Source organism: Solanum tuberosum, unplaced genomic scaffold, assembly GCF_000226075.1.
Source record: "Solanum tuberosum cultivar DM 1-3 516 R44 unplaced genomic scaffold, SolTub_3.0 scf00215, whole genome shotgun sequence".
Taxonomy (NCBI): domain Eukaryota; kingdom Viridiplantae; phylum Streptophyta; class Magnoliopsida; order Solanales; family Solanaceae; genus Solanum; species Solanum tuberosum.
The window spans coordinates 213425-241292 of NW_006239140.1; the positions used below are offsets into that span (position 1 = coordinate 213425).

The 27868-nt window shown below is 36.4% G+C and overlaps 2 protein-coding genes across 5 annotated transcripts in view; both read right to left on the reverse strand.

Annotated features, from left to right (window-relative positions):
- Positions 1-6217, reverse strand: part of LOC102605214 (probable plastidic glucose transporter 3) — an 8160-nt gene extending 1943 nt beyond the window's left edge. The window contains exons 1-13 of one of the 3 annotated variants that reach the window (XM_015312704.1): positions 5978-6217; positions 5612-5763; positions 5051-5162; positions 4852-4919; positions 4375-4507; positions 3856-3955; positions 3679-3791; positions 3324-3417; positions 1806-1959; positions 1574-1717; positions 1409-1482; positions 1209-1297; positions 730-844 (exon numbers count right to left, since the gene is read on the reverse strand). In XM_015312704.1, coding sequence (XP_015168190.1) covers positions 730-844; positions 1209-1297; positions 1409-1482; positions 1574-1717; positions 1806-1959; positions 3324-3417; positions 3679-3791; positions 3856-3955; positions 4375-4507; positions 4852-4919; positions 5051-5162; positions 5612-5708 — 1293 coding nt within the window. In that variant the 5' untranslated portion in view covers positions 5709-5763; positions 5978-6217. Of the gene's footprint in view, positions 1-729; positions 845-1208; positions 1298-1408; positions 1483-1573; positions 1718-1805; positions 1960-3323; positions 3418-3678; positions 3792-3855; positions 3956-4374; positions 4508-4851; positions 4920-5050; positions 5163-5611; positions 5781-5973 lie in introns of all 3 variants that reach the window. The other 2 variants (XM_006356088.2, XM_006356089.2) reach the window with 2 other exon arrangements.
- A 763-nt stretch (positions 6218-6980) lies between these two features.
- On the reverse strand, positions 6981-24168 carry LOC102605784 (golgin candidate 5). 2 transcript variants are annotated; one of them, XM_006356090.2, is made up of 20 exons: positions 24029-24168; positions 23624-23819; positions 20491-21584; positions 19644-19715; positions 18655-18729; positions 16529-16643; positions 14010-14071; positions 13877-13924; positions 11858-12142; positions 11713-11772; positions 11547-11630; positions 11378-11443; positions 11208-11306; positions 10912-11130; positions 10070-10181; positions 9541-9752; positions 9242-9301; positions 9016-9129; positions 7401-7475; positions 6981-7317 (listed from the first exon to the last, which is right to left on the reverse strand). In XM_006356090.2, the coding sequence occupies exons 2-20, from the start codon at positions 23769-23771 to the stop codon at positions 7282-7284; spliced, it is 3036 nt and encodes a 1011-aa protein (XP_006356152.1). In that variant the 5' UTR covers positions 23772-23819; positions 24029-24168; the 3' UTR covers positions 6981-7281. The 2 variants fall into 2 exon arrangements, with proteins under 2 accessions (XP_006356152.1, XP_006356153.1); XM_006356091.2 differs by having other exon boundaries at positions 7059-7317; positions 9541-9746.
- Positions 24169-27868: the final 3700 nt, after the last annotated feature.

The following is a 27868-nucleotide window of genomic DNA, read 5'->3' on the forward strand; positions in this document are numbered from 1 at the left end:
GGAGGGGGAGGGGGAGGGGGGGTGCTACAACAAGGAGATCCTTTTGTGATGCTATGCTCAAGATATCATTATTACTACCACTTAAGTAGATTGTGCAGACAGAACAGCTCTTCCTCGTGATGGATAATGTTCTTTTTTTTTAATATATATCCGAGGGTCAATATTGCACGGTACTCAAACCTGTGATTCATGATGGATGAATCTACCTGCACATCTTACTTGACTTGCACCCAATAGCAGGATGTGGCTGATGCTTTCATTTCAGCAGCGACTCATTGTGTCAAATGACTGGGAGTCTAGAACATATAGTACCCAATGGGAGATGTGTTTCTATTAAACATGTAATTCCAAGCTACCACCAGAAATAATAAGGGAATAAACCTCCTCCCTCGACAACTAGCATTGTGCATCAACCTCCAAACTAGTTAAGAGTTGGCCATATGAATCCCCAACATCCATCTTGCTCTGTTTGGACCACAGCACACACACTCCACCCCAACCCACCCAAAAAAAAAAAAAAAGAAGATGAAACAAAAGAATGACCAAAAGAAGAATCTGATATAAAAAGTTATTAAGACTTGAATGGTTCGCATAAGAACAATATGTAGTGTCATATAATGATCATAGTTGTCGGACACAAAGTTCTAAAGATCCTTCTATTCTTCATCCAAGGTCAAAGCAAAGAGAATAATTTGCAAAACAAAAATATCAAGAGCAGGATGAAAGTACCCAATGTGCAGCCATGCATAAAGCCATTGCCTTTGCCCTAATCCGGCCAGGAAATATCTCTGACAGCAGGAGGCTGGGGACTGGACCAGCACCCAAAGAAAATGCCAACACATACCTAACATAAATAATTTCCCATTATTGAAAGAAAACAACCGGCCATTGCGTTTGTGCATTTGTGCATTTGCAGTTATCTTCTTAATAGTCAGGAAAGCTACCTATAGCATAAAATTGTCTCATCTTTCATTGATTTAATCATAGTCAACAGTTACCAAGTACATAATGACTAGAATGCAATTGAAAGCTGTTATCAACAGAAGCAGTACCGAATTGGACAAAGAAATAACTTTCCCAGAAGGAAGGAATTATAAGCCTCAGATAGTTATCTAATCATTACAACATAACGAGCATTTCTAGTCCTTTCTATCAATATATTTAATGCACCAACTACTACAACGACAATCTTGTAGTGGATTACTCACAGTAGGGTCCCGCCAACTGATAGGTATAAAACTGCAAAGCTTGGTACAAATGAACTCGCAGCTGCTACTTGAAGACCCGTTGCGACTGCCTGCACCAAAAACAACTCAGAAGTTTAAGCATGAGAAAGCAAAATATAGTGACACGATTCTAAGACCGGCCAAGGTAAGCACAAAGGATTGAGCAAACAAGATTAGGTTACCATGCCCAAGAAACTCCCAATTAGAAGCACCTTCCTCCCAAGCCTATCCATCAACATCATTGCAATAATAGACCCTGTAGATGTTATAGGCAACAGTAAAATGAGAAATCACTAACAGCTTCAAGAGTGTTACACCTGTTTTGTATGGTGAGGGGATATGTTTACCTGTTAAGTTTACAATCCCAACGCATGTATTTGCAGTGTCTGTAGGTACTCCAGCCTTTTTAAAAACAGTTGAAGAGAAATAAAATACAGCATTTATTCCAGATAGTTGTTGCAAAGCAAATAAGGCAGATCCAATGTAAACCACTGTCCAAACGGCAAAAGTTATAAATTCATCAACTTTTTCACATAGAAAAATATTGACAGAATGGGAACACGTCATCAATAATTATACCTTTAAAATGACGACCATACAGTAGCTCTCCAAACCTAACATTATCCACCTCATCTCCTTTGTCTGTCTTTGACATTTCTGCAATGGCATATTTAACATGTGATGCTCCCATAAGCTTTTCAAGCTCTTCTTCAGCTAAATCAATTCTTCCTCTCTGAGAGAAGTCCAGAAATAAAATGTGAGTTAGATTAGAGAACCATGAGCTGCTGAGTGTTTGTAAATGATAGAACACACAATTGACATTAAATCAAGAATACCCTGCATAGAAGCACCATAATAATATACCAGCTTTTATTTCGATAACTACAACATGCTAACTATATTATGGTATAAATACAGTGTAGTCTTGACTGTAGTATTGATGCAAATTGAGGTAGCAGGATTGATATCAACAACGAGGATGTGGGCTATCTTGGATGTGGAAGCTTTCAATCATCCACGAGGAGCAAAGTGTCATGGAAGATTCATTAAAAGAGCTTTTAAAGTTCATAACATGCTCAAATAGATTTATGAGGGAAATGATGACAGCCATATAGGTCATCAATGACTTTGGAGCATTCTTTCAACCATCATGAGTTTGGAGGACTTAAAAGGAAGCATGTAAGGAAGACTTCAGGGCAACTAACATGCTCAAGTAGCTATTTTAATAATTTGGTTATTCTTTTAATTTAGGCATTTTTGCAAGACTAGTATAAATAGTTTTTAGTCTTCATATTAGGGATAGCTAAGTTTTGAAGATAGAGAAATACTCTGAGTTTGTGGGAGATTTCCTTGGTATCTCTTCACTGAACCTTTCTTGGATACTCTAAGGATTTCCATGTATGAGTTCATTTCTCTTCCCTCTTGGATTGAATCTGATGATTAATGTATTTTAATTGTTAGATTATCCCTTCTTTTCTTCTGAAGTCTATTCCCCTCATATCTATTTCTTAATCATATCCTTGTATCTTTTCTTGCTTGTTTAATTGTGGTTCAATTAATTGTTCTTGCATCTAGAATTACATCAAGTATCAGGGACCGAAGACAAATTGTGGCAGGAGTGAACCAATAATGTTTCTCTCAATAGTAGAGTTGCACTTAAACCTGCTAACTTATTGTGCACAGGAAGCTCACAAGCCCATCAATGTATAGAGATAGCAATCAGGATAATGTTGTTGGAATCTGTAAAGATTATATCACCTTCAGTTATTTCATTATGTTGCCTTGTACGAGAACATGGTTAAAATGACACTAAAATGCCCAACATTCAATGGATTGTACTAAAATTTAGAGTATGAGTACATAGAACAGATTTGAAAATATATATTCAAGACAGGAGCCAAGCAGTAGTTTATAAATGGACTGACTGCATATGCATTTTAGGTATTCACTTGTCAACTGAAATAAAGAAGAGCTTCTTCCAATTGATGACCTAGTGAATTGTCAACAGATTTTACTATTTGCAAGATTCACAAAAAAAAACTGAATTTGCTAATGCCACTGCTAGACACTCAATGATTTAAGAGCTTAATAACTAACCTTAACAAGCCAGTGAGGACTCTCAGCGCAGAATTCCATCAAAACAGCAAGTAATGCAGCAGGAATGGTGGATATCCAAAAGCAAACTCGCCACCTGTGACATCATTTTAGAAGTAGTTATAGTTCACATCACTCAATTAATTAACAGAATGCTATAAACATGTAGGATAATTGACTTATTCTTAATATGCTCCCATAAAAAGCAGTTTAGCAGTCTCAAACTGAAGAAAGACAGTTTATTCCAAACAGTGACTGGATAAAATGGAATAGTACATTTTTTTAATTCCTATCAGCCAGGCTTATCAATTGATTTTACTAATAATAAAAAGGAAGATTAAGGTCACACAATCCGTACCAACCAGCAGTATCCTTGGCAGGAATTCCAATAAGAAGAGATCCCAGGAGCCCAAGGCATGTGGCGATCTGAGTGAAACTCCCATAAGTGCCTCTAACAAAAGCTGGTGAAACCTGGTCAAACAAATTAAATGTAACTAAAAAGATAGAATTAGGAGCAAAAGATAATATCATATACCTCTGCAACATAGAGAGCAGCAACAGCAGGGCCAAGGCCCATCCCTATTCCAACAAATAACCTTCCAAGAAGCATAACTCCAAGAGTACTGGTTGCAGCACTACATTTATGCAGTTGAAGAACCTTCAGTTAATTTCCGGAAACTCGTACTGAAATAAAATTGAATTAAAAGTTTCTGATTTCACCCTCTCGTATTCGCTCCAGGTTATATATTTCAATAACTTGAACATGAAAAGAAAACTCAAACACCCCCGGCCATATAAGTGACCTTTACAAGACTCTTACGAATAAGTGTGCAGGAGAGTTTGCCAATGCAAAAGATAGCAAGACTAAACATCCCCTAAGGGATTATACACTTTCTTTTAAACCATCCATTCATCCAAGTCAGGTTATACAATGAATAGAAGAGGATTCAAAACTACACAATATTTGGACGGTATTACAAAGTAAATGTTCATGGTTGCATTCAAAGTTGAAAAGGCCGTAATATAGCTAGCAAAAAGTTTATTAAGGTTTTACCTCATAGAAGCACCTATTATCATTGGTAGAGCACACAGTTGAAAGCCTCTCCGACGACCAACCCCATCTGCTATCCAACCACTGAATATAGAGCCCAAAAGAGCACCTCCCAAACATGTACTCACAACTAGACCTTCAGTTGAAAATAGAATTATCATATCAGATGAACCTAGTAGGCAATGAACTAAGCAACTAGATGAAGAGAATCTTCTTTGAAGAAGCAAGGGAAGATGCAAGTATTAGACAATAGGTTTGATTGATATCACTGCCTTGGACTCTACCTCTGTATATATAACAAAATAAAAATAAAAATAACATCTATATTAATTCAAATGTTGCATGCACTGTCACAAATGAGTAGTGGATTCCCCCCACCAACTCAAAATTAAGAATCCTCCTAGAGAGGCGAACACACAGAAGTTCAGGTGGCAGGAGCTGGGGCGCAGGGGAATCTTTAAGGTAAATGGCGTATAGTACCTTCAGCCAAGGTGCTGCCACTGAAGTCAAGGTCCAAAGACATGCTTTCTAGAGTGTCATTAACCACCCTGAATACACCAAACCAAAATAAAATGCCAAGTTCTAAAATAAAAATAAAAAATGGGCGACAAGGTCAATGTTTAACCAACTAAAAAGGTAGGATTTATGCAAGAAACTAAATTTGAGAGTTCAGTCATACCCAAGATGGTAGCCAAACAAGAGTGATGAAATAATTGCCACCAGTATATGTGGCAACGGCCGCTTCCATGAGGGGTTTCCAATTTCTTTCCACACACCATTTTCGGTACGATCTAAATAGACACCAGGAAGAAGAATCAAAAGTCAATTTACACAAAATTATATCCTTTTATGTTATGTCCTATTGTTGTCTCTAAGCTGATGGTACATTAGAAGAGTATTATACTATTAATTGGAAAATGGATGACATCATTCAACCAAGTTGGCAAAATTTTATTTCTTGGCAAAATCTTATAAAAATTGAAATTTAATGATTTCATCATTTGGAACAACAGAGAAAAATAGATCTAGGCATAATTTAAAATTAGAAAAACACCATTCTCATGCACACCCGTTTAACCCCAGATGAATTTGCAGCAAAATTAACATGTTCCTTTCTACTCGATATATACATATCGAAAAAAAACGTAAAAAAATGTACTGGAATAGACTGCATTGGGAGACAATGCTCCTAAATCTTGGATCCATCCCGCAAATAAGAAGAAAACAGTGTAAGGGATACCTAGATTTTCTTCTCTATCTTCATAATCAGTGAACTGGTCTTTAGTTGATGCGCGCTTGTACATGGAGTAAGCATCTGCAAGACCACCACCTCTCATATTGTGTGATCTGTTTTATGGTAATGTAAGAAAAATCCCAATCATATACGCCAACCTGCCCAAATCCCAGATCTGATGTCAAGGCAAAACTCCATATTTCAAAATCGTAACCGACAATTCAATACTCTTACCATCAATAAAAAAATAAAAAATAAAAATCTAATCTTTCAAATCAAAAATGGAAAACAGAAGTAGAATCTTTTGCATTTCATTGCCTAATTATGTACCATTAACATATAAGACAGAGTGAGTACTTGTTAATTACCTACCTCCTGAAAAAAAACGTTTTGTGAGGCAGAAAATGGAGTGGCTAGCTATTGCATATTGGTAGTGAAGTTTTAGAAGGAATTAATTAAGAAAAAGTGAAAAGGAAAACGTGTTAATGCAAAAGGGACGGAGAGAAATCTTAGAAAAGGTGCTAACGTGTTTTCACTTGTAAGCAAACAAACAAGTGCATATGCAGTGGTTCCATGGAAGGAAGGAGAATGACGACACGAAAGCATCTAAAAACTACGAGAGCTCTGAGACGGTACACCTGCTCCAATGCTGTTGCTTTTTCGTTTTCTTTTTTTTTCTTCTGCTTTTCGGGTCTCATCCTATGAAGATGTGACGCGTCATCGGTGTCAATCTAGTACTCTTCTAATCCTACTTAGTCACGTAATTTTCAAATCAGTGTAAATGCCCTAAATTGTGATATGTTTTAGATTATATATTTTGATTAACATGTTTTTGTATGTATACTTTTTTTATATATAAATATTCATTGCATAAATAATTTACTTATTTAAGACATAATTTTTTTATACACATTAATTTCAAGGAGCCATAAAACCTCAAGTATGTTTTAATTAATATTAGTATATAATTTAAAAATTCAATATGACTACGTAATGAACTCTCGATAACACACAAGTATTTTCAAATTTGGACTGAAGTGTGTAATTGGAACATTTATCATATAGTACAAAAATATTCATTTAGAACATATCAAAATTTAAGTGTTTAAATAAAATTTATTGACAAATTTAAGGAGTTACCAATATTTTCAATGTTTTGTAATTGTAAAAAAAAAGTGTGTATTATTCCCTTCTTGTTCTGGGTGTGAAACAGTGGAACTTCTTCTTGTTTGATTTCTCTTCTTTGAATTCATACCAAAAGATCACTGTAAAAATTTAAAAAAAACATATACGTAATGTTTTTTTTTTCTTTTCAGATTCAAAATTAATCTGGAAATTAGAAGTTCATAGTCAGGGTGAGTAAATTCCTAGCACATGAGCAAAACATGTTAGCTGCAACCAGCAAGGCACAGCCAACCATTTCATTAACAATAATTGAACTAGGGAACAAAGCTTAAAGCCAATAATACGCCACTGTTTAAAGAATATGCTATACAACAATTCACTTTAAAATTACAATAACAAACCTCTGTAAAAGGTAGTTTCTCTATAGATTTATAATAAAACCGGTGACATAAGAATTATCGTGTCCAAAATCAATGTGATACACCAAATACACTGCAGCACCCTCCATGATGAAACAGACCAGAAAAAAACACTCATCAACAAATCAGCTGTCAGGTGGCACTCAGTGATGAGCTAAGCACTTGGATCTGCAAGCATATCGAGAGTAAAACATGGATTTCCAGAACTCGCAAAGGAAAGAAATGAACTAAATAATTGAGCAATAATATACCTTATTCACGAGCAAATTTACTTGTTCTCTGTACATCTCCTTCATATCAATAATATCAGCACGAAGTTCTTCCAACTATCACAAGTACACGTCCAGTGAATAAGAAATTCAAAGAGCACTATATACTTCATTGTGGACATAGATTAGATTTCAAATGGACAGTTGATCTATAAACAAAAAAAATAAGTGACACTTGACCAGTTGCATCCCAACGCGATTGGACAACTGCACGTGGCAGTAAAGCCAAACAACTATTGCAAAGTCTTGTGTCAAATTCAAGTACAATGGAATAACATCGAACAACTAGAAATTATGATTCAATTAACCTAACTTAAGATGATCAAGTCGACATCAGCCAAGTCCATAATCTGTATCATACTCTATTGTTTAAAGAATTCATCAATATCTTAAGTGTGTTGGTTTGTCAATGGAGGGCTGTACTTAGCTAGAGGAGGAAGAACACAAATCAAGAAATAGAGAAAGAGCGAAAAGGAAGAGATACAAACGTGTCTACTAGGGAGTAGAAAAAAGAACTTCTAGAGTATATAACACCTGGAGAGTGTATGAGGTACACTTTCAACAATAATGGAGTAAAAATAGCATATATGGCAGCAGATGTTACGAGTGGATCGTGGAGAAGGGGACACTTCAACATTTCGAGGAGTTTGGTGGTGCAAAAAGGTATTTTATAAAAAATAAAAAATTGAGTGAAAAAGAAAGATGTCTATTTATTTTTTTTGACAAAGAAAGATGTCTATTCTTTACAACGTGGTTCAGAAGATACAATAATTTCACAAAGAATGATGAAACTGAAATGACAGACATTTAACTAGAATGAAGAAAAAATGATCTCCAACAGGTAAATTCACTCATTGCTACAATGCCCATAAGGAAATCAGGTAATTGTTTGTGTTTGCACACTAACATGCACTTGAAAAAACTGAAATAAGTTGCAGAATTGATATTTAATATACATCTTTTTCTATAAGGTATAATTCGATATAAATCTAAAAGAAGAACACCTTTATTATAAAGGAAATTACCCATGTATGCAACAAAAAGAACAGAACCGAGTAAGATACAGAAAAAGGACGACAAGATCCTACATCAACTGAGTCTTAATCTTTTTAGTACACCAGGGAATCGGAGCAAAACGAGACCTCTAGTAGAGAAAACTTTAAAGGCAAAGGTAAGGGAAGTATAACTTTTTCTTTTCACCATAAGTCACATTTTAGGTGGCAATTTGCACATATCATCCAAAATAAAAGAAGTAATTAAAAATGGAGTCAGACCTTTCAAAAAACACAAGGGGACTAATTGTTTCAAAAACGTAGAAAGGTGAATGTGCACAAATTACTCGGCCAAAAATGTACAATTTACTATGTTGAGGTGATTGATACAGTTCATATACGTGATTTACACATCATATCACATTTTGAGGGATTTCAAAAAATTCCAGAGTTTCCACTTCCTGATATAATGATTTCCCAAACAAAGGTGTTGCTTTTTGATGAGTAATATTGAAGCAAAGATAAGTTCCCTTATAAACCCAAAACTGAGATCATCAAGAAACTTAGCTGTGGCAGAGAAAAATTATGAAAAACTCAGTTTGTACCTCCTCATCACGTTCACCCATCAATTCAAGAGCTGCCGAGTGTCTCCTCCTAAGTGCATCTAGCTCTGCTCGGATGCCAGGCAGCATGGAAGCTTCTGAACGTAGCTTTTCACACTAAACAAATAAAAAAGACATTCTATTAATAATGATTTCCTTATCGACATCACAAAGGGAAGGCTCTAAGGGAGAAAGAAAAAGAAGTTAGTATCTGGAAAAAAGAGTTTACCTCTGCAGTCATTTTAACCAACTCCTCAGCAAGGGAGTCACGGATGGCTTCCATAGATGCCTGGAAGAATCAATAAGTTAGTTTTAGGAGGTCAAATGGAAAAAACTAGTTGAAAGGAAAAATAGTCCTGCATGAAAACAGAGCACTGTAAGCTTTAGCTCCTATGGTTCGTTACTAAGATAGCTACCACTGAATAAACTTTAACACCACACAGTGAAAAGAGGCCAACTAATACTTTAAAATTATAAAATGAGTTCAGATGATACGCGGTTTAATAGAATCAGTCAGGGAGTCCATACCAGTCGAGACATATAAGACGCAAGTTCCCCATCTTTCTGGCGAAATGCAGGCGTCATGTTCTTCATAAAGTATGGACTCATATTACCCTCTAATGCATTTCTACGCTCAGATAAATTGTCAGACGAGTCCAAAGATGCTTGCAGAAAATAGCTTTCCTCCATACTACTCAAGCTGCTAGCACTTGAAAGTCTGCGTGTCAAACTTCCTGCAACTAGGTGATTGTTAAACAACATCAGCAGCAGCAGCAACAACAACAACATACTCGGTGTAATCCCACAAGTGGGGTCTGGGGAGGGTGGTGTACGCAACCTTACCCCTACCTTACCTTGTAAGGGTAGAGAGGTTGTTTCCGACAGTCCCTCAGCTCAAGTAAAGCATAAGAAAAATCAAGTATGGGAAGGGGAATACAGTAGTGAAGCAACCATGTTAAACATAATAGAGAATGTTAAACATGATGGAGAAGAGAACAGTAGCAACAACATAAATGTATGAAGCATCATATTGAAAACTAAATTTGGTATTAACTACCATTCTCTATCCCAGATTTCTGCTTCATTATTGGGCTTTGATCAGGCACATAATTAGTAGAACGAGCGGCCCTTTCTTGATCCAAACGAGCAGTTTTCTCCCTTTCCAACTCCTGTAAAATATTGGTGACAACTGACTCAGAATGCACTTCTCATTAATAAAATCAAAGCATTAACAACAAAGTCGCAAGCAACTCTATGTTGTCTCCAGGTATTAATCCGGTCTAGATAGATTCCACCAATACCTATGTGATAAAGCCCGTAAAGGTCCGTCTACTGCCATCCTACATAACATTTCTCTTCTCTCACCATCAAGATTGAGAAGCAGAGACTTCAGAATAGGAGAAAAATAGAGTCGAATCATATAAAAAGTTACCATACATGGATGAATAGCTTCACCTGCTGCTCTGACTGTTGGTAATCAAACCGGCACACTAAATGATACAATTTTAACTTGTCTCCTTGCTTATATAAAAACAATTTTCCTTATCTGTCTACATTTTGATGCTATTGAAGACAAGATTAAAGGAGAACAATGACAATTGTAGGGGAAAAGTACAGGTGATAGGAACTTTACTGCCACTGATTAGGTATATGCTAAAAGACCATATGAGCAGATCTGAGACCTTAAAAGAGAATAAACTGATTCAAAAGCCAAGAAGGCCAACCATTGGCTGATAAATAAAAAAATGAGTAAATCAACAAAAGGAGATTTGCATATTCTTCAATTGAAGCATCTTGACCATATTTAAATTATCCTGCATGTAAAACCACAAGCATCATCGATGCTAAAAGGGCATTGAGACAGCAAATTAATAGGAAAGTAAAACATAATATTGTTACCTGCCGCAGGAGTTCCTGATGAGTTAATGCTTCTTGTAATTCCTGCTTGTGTTTCCTTCTGAGTTCTTTAATTTCCTCTTCAAGCTGATTCACACGACCTTCGTTAGTCTCAGCTTCCTCCTTCAGAGCAAGATATTCTTGCCTATTCTCTGCGGCCCGCTGTCTCTCTTTGTCAAGGGACCTTGTTAGCTGTGTCTGCTCAGCTCTAAGACAAGATATCTGCAATACTAAATTTGTAAGCAAATTCCTGGGGAGAAGAGCTATGGAAGCAGCGTCAAAGGAATAGGTGAAAGAACCTGAGCCTCAAGAACATTGATTCGGGACAAGGTTTGAGAAAGGCGTTCATTAATAGATCGCTCCTTTTCCTCTGAAGTTGCAGCTTTTGCCTCGGCTTCCTGCGAAGTAAAATTAAGAAACCCTTCGAGTTTCAACTATAAATAAAGTTTCTATATGTTTCTCTTAAGACCTGAAGACGTGAATTCAAAGTTCTCTCAACAGCAGCCCAAGCTTCAGCCTTTCTGAAGTTTGTTTCCTGTAATCAATGAAGAGGCATAAAACATAGACATTAAATGAGCGGTCCGTATACCATGACCATATATAGGATATGAAAAATAATATCTCAGCTGCAGTAAAACCTGCATGGCTTCTATCTGCCTGAGAAGAGGTCTGGTAGATTCGGGAACTTGTGTTATCAACTCCTCACATCGACGTTCACTGGCCTAAACACAGAAGAATAAGTATATGTAAAGGAAACATAATTAAGTAGTCAAGCAGAAAAAGTTGCAAAAAAGAAAGTTATACTTGGTATCTTTTCTGGAGGTCCTCAATTTCTCTGCGCAGCATATCTTCTTTAAAAACTGCCTGCAGGTGAAAAAAAATGTTAGGCCCTGGGAAATTAGATTGACGAACCCCGATAGGACACTGGACACTATTCAAGAATATAAACCTGCTGCTCCGTTCTGGTAAGTGTTTGCCTTAATTCTTCAAGTGCCTGAACAAGCATTGCTTGACGGTCTTCAGCCTCTCTGAGACGACCCTCTAGTTGAGTTCTAGCTTCATTGTTAGCCCGTGCCTCAGATAAAGCTTCTGCTTCTTTTGCGGCATTTAAAGCATCAGTATAGTATTCTTTTTGAGTTGCAAGTTCTGCTTGATGTTTTTCTACTGTTTCATGAAGCAACTTTTCTGTTGCTGCCTTGTCCCTCTTTATACTCTCTACTTTGTTCTCTTCAACCTAGGAAAGGCATAAGCATGTAAGTTGAAATCATAACTTATACCATAATCCCACAAAAAATAAATAAGAAACGTAAAGCAATCAACTTGCAACTAAACACTTGTTAAGTGACAAACCTTCATAAAAAAAAAAACGTGTGAAGTAACAAGACTTTACAAACTGTCTAAGAAGAGCTATAAAGTTCTTTTAACAACTCAAGAACCCGATGAGGGTACATTGAAGTAAAAATACAAACAGCTCTCTTGAAGAATCTCTCCTTATCTGGTCTTGGGCAACCCTCCCCACTTGAGCTAGCTTTTGGGGTTGAGTTAAGCTCAAGATCCATTTCTTACATGGTATCAGACCATCCCAATTCTTGTTTCCCGATATTCGGCCCCTTATTAAATTGTCCATGATCCAGATGTCCACTCCTGGGCGTGAGGTGGGGTGTTGACGAGTCCCACCTTGGATGAAAAAGAGATGGGTTGTCTCCTTATATGGTCTTGGGTAATCTGTCCCTCTTAAGCTAATATTTGGGATTGAGTTAGCCCCAAGATTCATTTTTTTTTTTTTTGAGAATTGGTAACATTGTATTCTTCAGCATTAAGGATATGCTAGGGACCTTTAGAATATCAGAAAAGAACAAAAAGCATAATACTTACAAGGATCCTAAGAATTGTAAAAGTTGATCTGAATCTCTAATCATATATCTTTACACCAAACATATATAGAGAGATACAGTGCAATTCCATTTAACCTTGTGAATGGAATTGGATATATGTTCAAAATTCCTACTATTCCTCTCCTTCCACACTACCCAAGATTCATTTCTTTACAAACTCTAAAGTTCCTTTAACAACTCAAGAACCCAATGAGGGAACATTGCAGCATAATTACAAGTTACCCAAATTTCCTCAAGGGTATTCCTTCAAAAGTTGTGCTCATCTTGCTTGATTCTACTCAAGCGGTCAGCAAAAAGGCAACTTCCAAGACAAAAGGATACCTCACTTAAAACAAAGACCAGGTGAAAAGAATATCTTTCTAAAGGGGACTCAAGTTATTCAAGCAGAACTATCAAAAAATATTAAATGTGTTTGGTATGATGTAGATAAAGTCATTTTCTGATAAATATCTTCTATGAAAAATGCTTCCCGGTGGTTCATTGGTGCGTAGAATATAGTTTCTAAAAAAAAAAACATTTATCAAAGAGTTAATAATAATGTTAGCAAATTGGATAGTATGTTGATGAAATTTTTTAAGTATAAAGATTTATTATAATGTCTAAATGTTTGTCAGAGCAGTGATATGAAGTTAGAAGTTGTGGTAACTGTTACGAAAATAACTTCCATATATATGTAACAGAAGACGGTTTCCCACTTTTGATGGAAAATATTATTTGTCAACAAAACCCCAAAAAGTGATTTATCTTCCACAAATATTTTCCTTCACACCAAACAGATTTTGAACACTTCTCCCCTTCTCAGATGAACTTCAACTGCAACTAGGGTTAGTTTTAGAAAATTTCTACTCCAAAATTATTATAGTAGGCATGCTAAAACCAAGAGCAACTTATAGCTGAAAACTCGGAGAATAATATTTTCGTGAAAATGGAAACAAGGAAGTCGACACTTTAACATTAAAAAAAAAAAACCCACATTAACCATAATAGGAGAGAGTTGAAAGTATTCCAGGCACCTCTTGTCACCCCTCACAATATCTACAATCAGGTTATTGCATCAATTAGAAATGACTGACCTCAAGCTTGGTATGTAATCCTTTCTTCTCTTCTTCAAGCTCTCTGATCTAACTTTCAAAACAAATGGAAGATTTGTTAAAACTTATAAATATGCTTTCTGAAATGGAATAATGAGTATGCCTGATTCCACACCTGTGCCCTTAACTTTCTCATCTGAGCTTCTTGGGCAGCCTGCTTTTTAGAAAGCTGCTCACCTGGAGAAACACTAGGTTTTAGACATTGAGATGAAGAGCCCAAAATATGTATCTTATTGAATATAGAGCTTATACAAACTTAAAGAGAATATAGATATTTCTCCAAATAGTCTGATATACATGTCAACCAGGGACTAAACTGTGTAAAGAGACTCAAGTCAAAGGTTACCAATAAAAAGAAAAAGACACTCTAGCCAAAGGTTCAGTCACAGCAGCACAAAATAGTATGAAGTTCCTCACAAAAGTTCTGATATGATGCAACTTCCAGCATGCACAAACTTGAGTTCTTCCATAGAACTCATACTTTAGGACATGACTACTTTTCAGATTGTCCAATCATCAGACCACACCGAAATAGGCATTTCGACCCATCTTGAATTTATTTTCCTAATGAAATAGCATTGGAGTTTGATGGAATCCCTCTGAGCCTACATAACCCTGTAGTTAAAGAGCTTTATAATGCTTGATGCAGCTATAGGTGTAAATTCTTGAAAGTTGAAACCCATGCGATGGTCACTGCTCATGGCTGACAAGATTCAGGACACAAAGGGGGGACTCATAAAACCCAAATAGCTAATGTAGCACAGTTGACTACCTACCTTATCAAAAAGAAAAAAAAGTAGTGCCATCAACTACAATGAACTTATTAGGGAGTGGCCTTTTCCTAATTAAGTGATTATTCAGTCACTTCCAACCACCAGACATCTAAGCTGTCAAGCAAGCTACTATGTATCATATCTACCATCGAGCAGTATCATGTAAGATACAAGTATGACATGAAGACATGGAATTTATATTTCTAATACATGTATCAGAATCTTTAAGCCTGTAAGTGGAAACAAAATACTAAGCTACTATTACTATGACTCAGTCCCAAGCTAGTTGTCGTTGGCAATACGAATTCTGGCTATAAATTTGAGCCCGTTTCATTCAAGTATTCAAGGTTAGGTTCTCGAGCATTAGAAATCTTTCTACCAACATACAAACTTCTAACAAGATTAGAAAGACGATCACACGCAGAACCTACTGTAGAATTACCAACATGGCCAAGCCTCAATCTTAGCTAATTGGTATCACCCATATGGATCCTTTTCTGTGTTGGGTTTTATTCTTCGCCAAACTTGCATAAGCTCCACGAGATTGTACACCTTTTGAGACAATTTCTTTCCATGTGGTTTTAGGTCTCAACACATCCCTTTTTTAGCATGCACCTTCAACAGTCATGGTTAACTAAGGACTGGTGAACCCCGAGGTCTAGTATTGGCCCAGTGTCCTACCCTCTCCAAGTAACCTTAATTTAGTTAACCAGAGTGCCAAGAAATACATTGCCTACTATCTCTTTCTTTCTCTACCTGCACTCTTCAACTGTTCCAAATCAGTTTACACCTCTAGTACTACCTTATGAGATAATTCGATGTGGCATAACAATGTCTAAGGTGGCTTGTAGTCCTGTGCTCTTTAAAGATGCCACCAACCTACAAGCCTAAATAAACAAAACAACAATTGCAAGAGGCATCTATAGATCATAACTTTCAGAAAGAAATGCAAAAACACACAAATGAACTGTTATAGATTCAATATTGGAAAGTCTTAAATTGCATCATCAGACATCACTATAGAATTCAAAAGGCAATCAAATACTAACAAAACTATCAACCCATTCACTACATGTAAGTGTGCAAATGTAGCAAGATTATGTAAAATGATTATTTCTCAATCCTAATTCCTAATACACTGCATCAACTTCTTACAGCATCACCATTGAGCCTTCTTCCTGTTTCAAACCTTTGTTTGACCCTACATACATATAGAGATGGCAAAATTATTGACCCGCTCATTTATTAGCTCAGCTCATTTCAGCCCATCAAAGTTTGGACTGATGTCTAGCCCAAATTGATCCATTGGAAATCTTGTCAAAATATTTTTGAAAGGACATTTTATTTTATTTGATATATTATATTTAATATAGTCATAAAAAAGAAAAACAATAATTTTATAAGGTATTAAAAAATTAAAAAGAACAAAAATAAAGCAATAAAAACTTAATAAGAGTTGGGCAAGTTGGGTTATAACCCGCATTTTTACCCATTTCAGCCCAAGTAACTTTGGGCGGGTCAATAACCCACTATTTATTAACTCAGCCTATTTTGACGCGCCCAAATTCAGTCCAACCCCCCCATTTGCCACCTATAATACATAGTTGCCGCAGGTATGACCTGCCCCTTTTTTGGTTGATCAGCAAGTATGACCGACGCTCTAGCACAAGTATGATATCTAAGTTTTCGTCTAGTTAGAAACAAAGATACCACCTAAGATTAATGAAAATGTACCTTGTTCTTAACTGTATAATTATCTTATATGCCACATATAGTACAAAAGCTTCACGTGAAACAAAGGCAAAATGACAGTGTAATGTATTAAAATCACATTCAGGGCCAGAGTTTGAGTTTGTCGTACCTTCAGCCATTACTTGAGTAATTATCTCATCCTTCTCTTTGAGAAGAGCTGCAGCATCACTCTTCTTATTATGTTCCCTGCGAAGTGTATCCCTTTCTTTGGTGAGAGCATAAACCTGAAATAAATGAGTATAAAAAAATATCATTAGCAACACATTTACTAAAATGTTAAGATGCATTCCATTTTCCCCTTTTAATACGACAACAACAAACCCAGTGAATGTAATCCCACCAGTGGAGGTGGGATCTAGAGAGGGGTGTATGCAGACCTTACCCCTACCTCGTGGAGATAAGAGAGTTTGTTTCTAATAGACCTCGGCTCAAGTAAAGCATTTCAAAGTTGTTTGAAAAAGGAAATAAGGAAATGAAGGAGACATAACAACTAATTGAAGAAGAATGCCTTGCAACTCTACTTCCAGATTTGGTTATACTCAGCCAGCAGAACAAGGACACAATTTCTCAGATGTGGAGCCCTCACGGATGAAATTTCTTGTTTAGAAGTGCCCTCAATGATTGGGAGATAGAGAGAATCACTGCTCTATTTCAGATCCTAAATACCTTCTCAGGCACCTCCAATGAGCCTGACAAGCCTATATGGAAATTACAGAGGAAAGGAGTGTTCACAGTGAAGTCTTGCTACTGGAGTAGCAATGTTGGTCAAAGAAGAAATAGAATCTGGCCTTGGAGACTAGTTTGGAAGATAAAAATACCTCTAAAGGTATCATGTTTTGCTTGGTTGTGTGTAGAAGGGCATGTCTAACACATGAAGTGCTTCAGAAAAAAAGAAGACAGATTTGTTCAAGATGCTTTATGTGTGATCAAGATGCTGAAGTCAATGGACACTTGTTCCTCCACTGCAAGGTAGCTACCAACCTATGGAACATGTTTTTCTGCATCCTTGGTGTATGCTGGGTAACTCCACAGACCACTAAGGGTATGCTAGACAGCTGGAAGGAGATAGGAAGAAGACATTCTACTGAAGACAGGTGGGAGTTAATACCAGCTTGCATTTGGTGGACTTTATGGAAAGAAAGGAATGCTAGATGTTTTGAGGACAAGAGTAACAACATAGAGAAGATAAGGATGAATTGCCTTAGTCTTTTATACTTATGGTGTAACCAAGATATGAAGGGGGATATAGAACTTTTTGTTGATTTCATAGGCAACTTGTAATCTCCCTAGGGGTAGGTTTTGTTATGCTCTGATGAGATTGTAAGTGACCTATGCTCATCATTATTTGATGATGAGACTTTTGTGAACACACACTTACCCTTATCTCAAAAATAAAATAAGATAAGGAAAACAGTGCATAGCATTCAAAAAAAGAACTATCTAATAGCAAACAGAAATGCTAATCAGTCCTCGAGTTATATTAAAAGAACAAATAACAATGATGCCATCAAGCTTGCCATGGACAAAGATTAAACTTGATAGTAAAGGAGGATTTTCTTTTAAAAAATTAACTGGGGACCTGCAATTCTAGAAAGTAGACATGAGGTTTCAGCAGTAAATAGAGATTCGGAAGGATGGTGCAATTTCTTCAAAATTATCAATTAACTTGGAAAAGATGGAATATTACCAGCCAACACAGAATGTTTCACTTCTTCTTCCAATATCATGTCTGTGCAGCATAAAAAAGATGCTTCTACTTTTTTTTTACAAGAGCAAGAACTCTAAAAGAAGGGTATGGAGTTTCTCCAAAGAATGTTCTCCTGTGGAAGTATGTGGATTTTTGAGGGTCCAAGCTCCCCGTCCCAATTCATTTATGTAGTTAATGAGGTCTTATTGGCACTAAAGGAGTTCGATCCATTACAGATCAGCAAGATAATCCTGCATCCTTAGAGTCTACTAGAACCATTGAAAAACTAAAAGTCAAAGAAACACACAAGCATTATACAGAACCAGCAAGCATAAAATATGAAGTTATAGGCATAAAAGATGAAGCTGCACTTTTTAGTGATGCCTAAATGAAGTATAAAAACTACGCAACAATGCGAAAGTTCAAATAAACTGTCTTTCAAGAATTCATGTTACTGCTGTGATGTGAAAAGGCTGATGATCAAGCCATAAAGCAAGCACTTAGCAATGGAAGTTAACGCTGAAACATTCATGTGAACACATTCATACCTTCCTCTCAAGAGCAGAAACTTTTTGATGGTACTCTTCTCGCAGAGATTCAATTTCTGCATCACTGGACTTCCTCTGTAAAAATTAGTGTGTAAGCAAGAGATATAATTTTGGTGGAGTTTCACATAGAAGGGAATTTTGAGGGATGAAAGCTGAACCTAACGTACACATAAGAGGAAAGCTGTGGGGATGGGGAATTGGAAAAAAGTTTTACAAACTGCATTGGAACTCACCCAGTTTAAATAAAATTAACAAAAGATTTAATTAAAGTTTCGATCCATTATCCATTACAAACACACATCCATTGGCACGTGCTATGCTGATCCCACCCAGCAGCAATAAAGACCCAATTACACATATGATATTAATAGTAAAGGAAGATAAAATGAACAACAGAATAATTGCTTGGCAGGGATAATTGTCGCCAAAACTTTCTGTACTTAAATTGATACAGGAAACTAGCAGTTTTGAGAGAATAGAAGAGCATACGAAGCACAAGTCATCTAACAAATTTGTCTAAGAGAAAATGCAACGTGTATTGATGTGAAAGCAATTTAATCAAAATCATCAATGATGAGAGTCATGTGACATTATGCAACAGAAGCAATTCTTCCTGATCTACACACATCTAGTCTAGAGAAGTCTGATTATTGATGATGTTCATTAAAAAGTGCTTACCAAATTAGCTGGTAGTTAACATGACTCGACCAGTAAGCATAGAAGCTTACACAATACCTGGCTCACATGCAAGATTAACTTATCTAGAAGAAAATTGCAAGCAAGGGCAGAAAAGAAAGAAATATTATCCAATAACAAGCAGAAAAACAACACTAGAAAAATGATAGAAATCAAATTTATGAAATGGTTAATTCATCCTTAAACAATGGGAATTATAGTATGTCTTTGACTCATGCCATTTGAAAAACTAGCGGACAGCAACAAATTGAGTTAATAGCCTCGAAAGGAACTTTAAAATGATGAGAACTTACTCTCAGATCCTCAGTAACAGCCTTCAATTGCTCATTCTCATTCATCAACTTCGCAAGTTCATCAGCTTTAGCCTGAGGAAAAACAATGGCATGTCATCTTGTTGAGTGTTCATTATTTTATAAACAAGAACTGAAAATCAGGGGTCTAACACACCAAACTGAATTTTTTTTCAAGTATGTGGCATAACAGGAAGTTTGGATATTGAGAAGTTCATACATAATGGGAGAAATTAGTTCCAATCACCCAAAATCATTAATATATTTATTAGCTTTGGAATAATTTTCCTGCATAATAATAAAGGGATAATTGCAATTGAACGTATGAAGCTACACGGTCTAAGCTTCCCTCTAAGCCTCATCTTAGGCGTATACCAACATCCTTGTCAATGGATTCCACAAGTTCAAAAAGGATCCACGGACTACAGAAAAAATATCCATGTGTTCAGACATTTGAGACCTCAAGAAGGTAAACTATGTCATTTGACAAGTACAAGAAAATATCAATGGAATGTGTCGATGACACACACAAAAGGTTCAAATCAAGACTTTTTTAATTGAAGCTACTTTTAGTCAAAATCAACTCATTGAAGCAAGTTTTATCCATGACCTCACAAGTTGGGAGAAATAGTTGAAGATGAGTGGGATTCAGCTAATCTTAGGTAATACAACGTGAATTATTGGACTCGCCTACTTTAGGTGCATACAACAAAAGATTCATATTCTCAATTAAGGTCAGTAGATTCAGAAACTTGATATTGCCCTGCTGGGTTCAACATTTTATCCTGTGTTTTCGCTGATGCTGAGGAGCAGCTGAATAAATTTCCATTAAAATAGCATATGGACATACCTGAGCTTGTCTAGCAGCTCCTTGTAATGCAGTTTCCATCATTTTCATTTCCTTTTTCAGCTTCTCCAGTTCAACCACTGAATTGGTAACATCTGAAGAGTTGCTTCCGGAGCTCAACCGTTCTTTCACACCAGTCTCATGATCATTTCCTCGCTGGGTAGCCTCAACAGGTCTACTAACCAACTCATTTTCAGGCATAATCGTATCAGATAGCCTCTTCAGACCTTCATCTGTGTGCTGGTCACCAAGAAAGCTCCTGTTAGAATGCTCTTCAGAACTTTCACCTTCACTGGCAGTTACAGAATCTGAAACAGAAGGTCTTCCACTATCTGCTCGGTCACTTGATGCATCCCGTGATTCAGCTGAAGGAGATTCCACGGTGACTTCTTTCTTCTGTTCCCTGTCTGCAGGGTAATTTGATGCATCCTGTGATTGAACAGGAGGAGACTCCTCAGTGACTTCTTTCTTCTGTTCCCCATCATTACCGGTATTTTCCTGTGAATCAACAAGCAGCGGGATACCAACTTCAGTTTGAGATAAAGCATTTGATGATTGGGAAGCAACCAACTCGAGGTTTTCAGATGATTCTCGCTCTGGAATATTCTTTTGGAGGATTCCTGGAGATGTTTCCTGATCATGCTCATTGACCTTCGATGCTTCTGCCAGTGAATTAATTTCAGCTTTTCTTTCATCTGGTCCAGTAACACTTCTTTGTTCCTCCCGATCAAAACTTGTTTCCATAGCAGAGTCCAGTTTGACATCAACAGCTCTTGCCTCCTCAGTTTCTTCTTCAGCAGATATCATTTGATTTGGTTTCGCATCAACATCCTTTGCTTCTTCAATAGGTTCTTGAACCGATTTAGTTTCTTCAATAATGTCCCTTGTTTCTTCTTTTGATTCTTTAGGAACCACATCACGTCGAGTTGTAGTCTCAGCTGAATCTTCACCTACTTCCCTTGTGGGCAAAGTGGGCTTTAACGACTCAGCTTTCTCTACAGATTCTTCAGCAGTATCCTCACTTTTTTGCCCCATAAAAGACATGACAGGATCAAATAAGGCCCTCCTGTCCGTGGTTGAAGGCCATAATCCTGAAGCTGGTGTGCAATCGAAGCATTGCCCACAAGAAAATAGAGAAGCATTGAAATAAATCAGTCAGCTCTGAAATTTGACTTTCCTAAGAAATGCATCAACCTAATATACTTAAGTAGGCTTAAATGAATGCATGGAACGTGGCAAGACAAGCAGCAAAGAAATTCAACATTTGGTTAACATTTTTGGAGGACATTCAAATCAGTTTATGAAGGTGTTGGAACACACACACAAATATACATGAATACATATACGTGTGTGTACATGCGCAAGTGCCTGAGTGTTTTTTTTTTTGACAATGTGCAAGTATCTGAGTGTGTAAGTAACTAACAGATGCCATCAGTTTATGCCATACATATACTTGGAACCTTCTAACATCAAAGGTAGAAAGTGTCGCTCCATTCCCAAGCTATTGCACTCTCCGCCATGCAAGAGATTGTCTATGACTCTATAGGGTCGATTGGTAAGATGCATTAGAAAAAACAATGCATGCAATTAGCTTAATGTATTATTAATACCTTATTTGGTACACTTTTTCAACTTATGTATAACTAATGCATTAATTATACACTCTATTTGGTATTATGCTATGCATAACTAATACATGGGAAACCATTGTATTAGCAATGCAAGGGATTCTAATGTATGCATTAGCATGGGTAAAGACACAATTGCCCCCTCCAAACCTTTTCGACATCCTTTCCAATGTGTTTGTGCAGGATATTTTTGTAAGTAAATAATTTATTTTAGAAATATGCAATGCATGTTATTTTTATAACACCAAACCAAACACTGCATAAGAAATAATCTCAACATAACTAATATCAACATTACTAATGGCAGCATTACTAATACACCCTATTCAAAATTGTTCTTATACAATCTACCAAATAACCCCTATGTGATAACCAATGTCTTCCAAAGCTTCTCTATGTATTAATAGGTTTGTCACAACTTTTTGAGGACATCCATAATTCCTAAACTGTGGAGCTCAATTCAATCGTTAATACAGTATTGAGATTTCACATCACCACTTTATTATTGAGATCACCCCAGACAACTAATGGCCTGATACTTCCATATTGTCCCCATATATAATCTCATTCGCTCATATCTGAATTTCTTGTTGTTGGAGCTCCGAGAGGCCAGTAATTACCTCTTATCTTAGTCTTGCAATCCAAGATCTATGGTTGGCACCCAAACCTACTCTGACATGACGTTGTTACTCTGACATCAGAGCTTACTCCTAATTAGTGCTGGCAAAATGAACCCATTTGTCACCAACCAGCCCTTATTTGAATGGGTTGGGTGAGTGATACTAAAAATGGGTAAATATGAACCTATTTTAAAACAGTATAAAAATGAGTCAGTTATGGTTAATTAGCGGGCCAAATATGGGTTGAAAGCATTGGACCAACTTTACACTGAACCATTCACATATTCGGATATTGCAAGACTTGAACTGTGTAATCTCACCATCATTTATTAATCAGTGTTTCTAGCAGACACGAGATCTGTTAGGAGTTAAAGACTACTGATTCCCAAACACGCAGGCAATAAGAAGTTCAAACATACTGAAATATGCATTTCATTCTTGGCCTTACCAGATTCAACTTTCACAAGGGCAGTAACCAAATACTAAGGGCAGTATTAGAAAAGTCATAATACGTCTGATCTCAGGCAGCTTCTAAATCACCAAGCACGCCATTGTACACAGACCTTAGGTAACGTATACAAGAATGCTATAGAGGCAATAAGTACTATGAAATTCTTTCCAGGATCTATGATCTGCTTGAGGTTACACTTACATTAGGACCAGGTATTCGCCAAGTAAATTTAAACAAACTCTAGTTTTAAAGAATCCTAATTTTCATAAATAGAGTGGAATAAATATGCATCTGTATCCAGTGGGAGATGGCACGTATCTCGTGGAATTAGTCGAGGTACCAAAGCTGGTCCGGACATGCTGAACCCAACTAATGTTGAGGATTAACATAAACGTATGAGATAAAATTTCGAGAAAGTATAACGATCTGATAGATACCTTCATTGCTACTAGACTCAGATTTCTCCTCGAGACCAAGTGCTGTGTCGAAATTCTTTTCAATGTTTTTGACACTCTCACTGAGCTTATTCACGGCACCGGCAAGATCCAAGTTCGCCAAATCAAGTTTCCCACCAAACCACGCCATCTTTTTGCCTCGATCCAAAGTTCAAATCACATGGCAAGCTCCTTCATCCTATCAAACGAATCATACATTGTCAAAATCCTAGGAATTCCAATTTCAATAAACAACATCCATATAACAGCAATTTGTTCCCAAAACCAAAAAAAAAATAAAAAAAATGTTTTTGTGTCAATCAGATCCCATCATTCAATAATTGCCGATTCAGAAAGTTCCAAAAAAATATTGAAAATTGGATTGATCGAAGTTTGAAAATACCACACCTTGGAAGCGGAGCAATAAAAAGAAAAGATTTGGGAAGGGCGAAAAAGAAATCGATTTGCAGGAACGGTGAACTTCAGCGTCCACCGTCACCGTCTTTCTTCTTTCCTTTTTTCCGTTTTTTCGTAAACGTTAACGGCGTATAAATTAGAACTCTTGACTTGCGATATCTCTTCACCGTTAAATAATGTACGTAACTTTTTGTATTCGTACATGGTTATTTTTTGTGATGATTAATCAACTATTACTAGATTAGACCATAAAAATAGTTTTTCTTTTAAAAAAAATATATATATTGAATTGACTTTTTTATTAATTTAAGAAGATGATTTTTTACGCTTCAACTTTTTAAATTGATTTATCCAAACATAACTTCAATTCTCAAATATTATTTTATGACTTCAAAATTCCTTCTTTTAAAAAAAAATTCAATCAAATTTACATCCAAACGTGTACTAAATCTTGTTTTGATAAAAAAAAAAAAGGATCAACACAAGATCTAGTTTTAGTATAGCAATAATAAATAGACATTATTTCTAAGTTCAAACGAAATAGTATCGCGTATATGCATCATTTGTGCTCACTTTATTTATGTTAATTAAGAAATGAAAAATACATTGTCGTATACAATTGTTATTACTTAAAATAATACTTCATTAAGAGCTTCATACATATTTGTGTTGTGTTACACGTATTACCCATCCATTTGAGTGAAACAACTTCCATTTGTCAATTCATCATTTATTTTGCCATCGTTGTTTATGATTGATATAAATTCACATGTAGAAAAAAGAAAATATTACAAATTGCATGTGAACATGCATCAATCCTAAAATATAGAATATCCAACACCTAAATGTAATTTTGAATTTCTATTTTTAACTACTACTTTTTGCATCTTGTCTTGAGGGTACCAATAACTCAATGTCATTGCACGAAAATATAATGCGCTCACTTTATTTATGTTAATTAAGAATGAAAAATACCATTGTCGTATACAATTGTTATTACTTAAAATAATACTTGATTAAGAGCTTCATATATATGTGTGTTGCGTTACAAGTATTACCCACCCATTTGAGTAAAACAATTTCCATTTGCCAACCCACCGTTTATATTACCATCCTTGTTTATGATTGATATAAATCCACATGCATAAAAGGAAAATATTGCAAGTTGCATGTGAAAATACACCAATCCTCAAATATAGGATATCCAACACCTAAATGTATTTTTGATGTACTTTCAATTTTTAACTATTACTTTTTGCAACTTGTCTTGAGGGTACCAATAACTCAATGTCACTGCATGAAAATATGATGTGCTCACTTTATTTATGTTAATTAAGAATGAAAAATACATTATCATATACAATTTTTATTACTTAAAATAATACTTGGTTAAGAGCTTCATACATATTTGTATTGTGTTACAAGTATTACCCCGAAAAAGAAAATATTACAAGTTGCATGTGAAAATACACCAATCCTAAAATATAGGATATCCAACACCTAAATGTAATTTTGAAGTACTTTTGATTTTTAACTACTACATTTTGCAACTTGTCTTGAGGGTACCCAATAACTCAATGTCACTACACAAAAATATGTTACACTGACACCTATATTTATATAATATTAAAAAATTAAATTAAACTAGAACTGAAAAAACATATTTCAATATGAACTAGGATAAACAAAATCTAACTAGACAGGAATTAAATAAATACCAAATATCAAATCATAAACAAATTAGGATTCCCACTTTTGGTTTATATACGTGAACTCAAACTTGCTAAAGAGTTTTTGTTGGATCAGAATGACTATGGCAGGCAGTACAAAACCAAAGGAAATTGAGAGAGGGGTGGTGTAACGACCCAAAACCGTCGTTATTTAGGAGAAGCAAAATTTGGGAAAAATCTGGGCCCTTGTCCCGTCATAGCGGGCCAGATGCCGCTAGGGCGGAGTCGCCAGGGCGGGGTAAGCTGGCGCCAGAGAGGGATAGGCGAGGCAGAACGTAAATTGCGAGAAATCTTATTTTTTCCATCTTTCTAAAATACCTAAATAAGTCGTAAACACCCTATAAACCTCAGAAAAGCTGCTCTAAGCTTGGGAAGAAGGGAGAGAGAGATTTCTAGCATGAGGATGGTGATTTCTTGCGGATTCTTGGCCAAAATCACCGTCACGAAGCCCGAAAAACAGGAATCGAAGTCAATAACTCTGTGCAGCTGTTTGGCGCGCAGGTAGGCTAGGTTTTATGAATTGAGTAGTTTAAATGTGTGCTTACTACGTAATATATATCAATCAATAGTAGAATTTATGTGTAGACCTTCGTGCACCAAGTGAATTCCATGGGCAATTTCTATAAATCAAGCAATTGGGTTTATGTCTTGAGAAGAAGAATTGATAACTTGTTAGGGCTTCTAGAATTGCTATCTCGGATAGAATTGTTTCAAGAATAAGGATATGAAATCATAAATGGAACTAGAATAATTAATGTAAGCTAGATCATAAATTGGAGTGATGGAATTTAGGATTTATGATGAATTGTGATTAAACCCTAGAAAGAGGCCTTAGATGATGAACTAGGGCTAAGTATGGTCAAACTAATGCATATATGATAGGGATTGAGGAGTAATTCTTAGGTAATGGTTGGGGTTCTATGATTGTGTGATGTATGTTTGTTCTTGCTTCATTATGATATATGTATGTATATGAATGATGCATTGTTGATCACACTTGTTGTAAATGAGATGAACGAATTATGATTTCCATGTTTTCATGAATCAAATGTCTGATCTTGAGGATGTACTTGTGGTGTGTTGAATGGATTGGTTACCGCGTTCCGGCATAACTAACTTGGATCGGTTGCCACGTTCCGGCATAATTATGGGATCGATTGTCACGTTCCGGCATAATCATTGGATCGGGTACCACGTTATAACTATGGGATCGATTGCCACGTTCGGGCATAACTAACTGGGATCGGTTGCCATGTTTCGGCATACTAACTGTTTGAGTTTGGGTTCCATGAGAAGACCAATGATGTGGTATAATTGTGTGACCTGAGAAACGTGAGGTTAACTGTTGTTGATATTGTATATGCTTGATATGCGCTTGTGAGTATATAGTTGTATTAACTTATATATGTTGTACTTGATGGGTACATGTTGTGACGAGGAAGTAAGGGTATGAAACGAGCGGTTAGTTGGAATGTATGTAGTCGTTGGGAATGTTTTTCTACGTGTTAGAATGGTTAGAATATGATCAAGTACCTAGTAAGTAGGTTCATTGGAAAGTGGTTAATAGTTAAAGTGCTAGTGTAATTTGGAGGTATTTTAAGAGAGGGTAAAGGTGAAGAAGCGAGTGGTTTAATTCATGATCTTACTAGTTGGATTCTTATATTATGTGGTGGGCGTCGGGTTGACCGATGATGTAACACCCCGTATTCGAAACAGACCAAAATACAGATTTCGAAAAGTTGCAGGTGCAATTTACGGTCATCATCCACGGACCGTAGGTCAGACCATGGCCCGTGCTGGTGGTCCGTGGTTCACCACTGCAACCCCTCCCCAAACTCAGTCAGAAAATTTAGCTAAGTGTTGACCCACGGCCGGACTTACGGTCCCTAGGTCAGGTCACGGACCGTAGTTCATGTCCGTGGATCGATGCCCCAAAAGCCCAACTTCAGTCCCGATTGACGGTTGACCAGCACGAACCGTCAATCGATCCACGGTCCGTAAGTCTGACCGTAAGTGAGGGTCAACAGTCAGTTAGATGAAATTTATTAATTGGTCAACTTCAGATGGTCATAACTTTTAGCACAAAAGGAATTGTGTGTCC

What these genes read in the sequence shown, in the direction of transcription:
- LOC102605784 (XM_006356090.2), bottom strand. Translation starts at nt 23,771, where the DNA reads ATGGCGTGGTTTGGTGGGAAACTTGATTTGGCGAACTTGGATCTTGCC. An exon ending in TACTCAAGTAATGGCTGAAG is followed by an intron (nt 14,072 to 16,528) that starts GTACGACAAACT and finishes GTGTTTCTCCAG; the next exon opens with GTGAGCAGCTTTCTAAAAAG. An exon ending in TGGTTAAAATGACTGCAGAG is followed by an intron (nt 9,130 to 9,241) that starts GTAAACTCTTTT and finishes TTATTTGTTTAG; the next exon opens with TGTGAAAAGCTACGTTCAGA.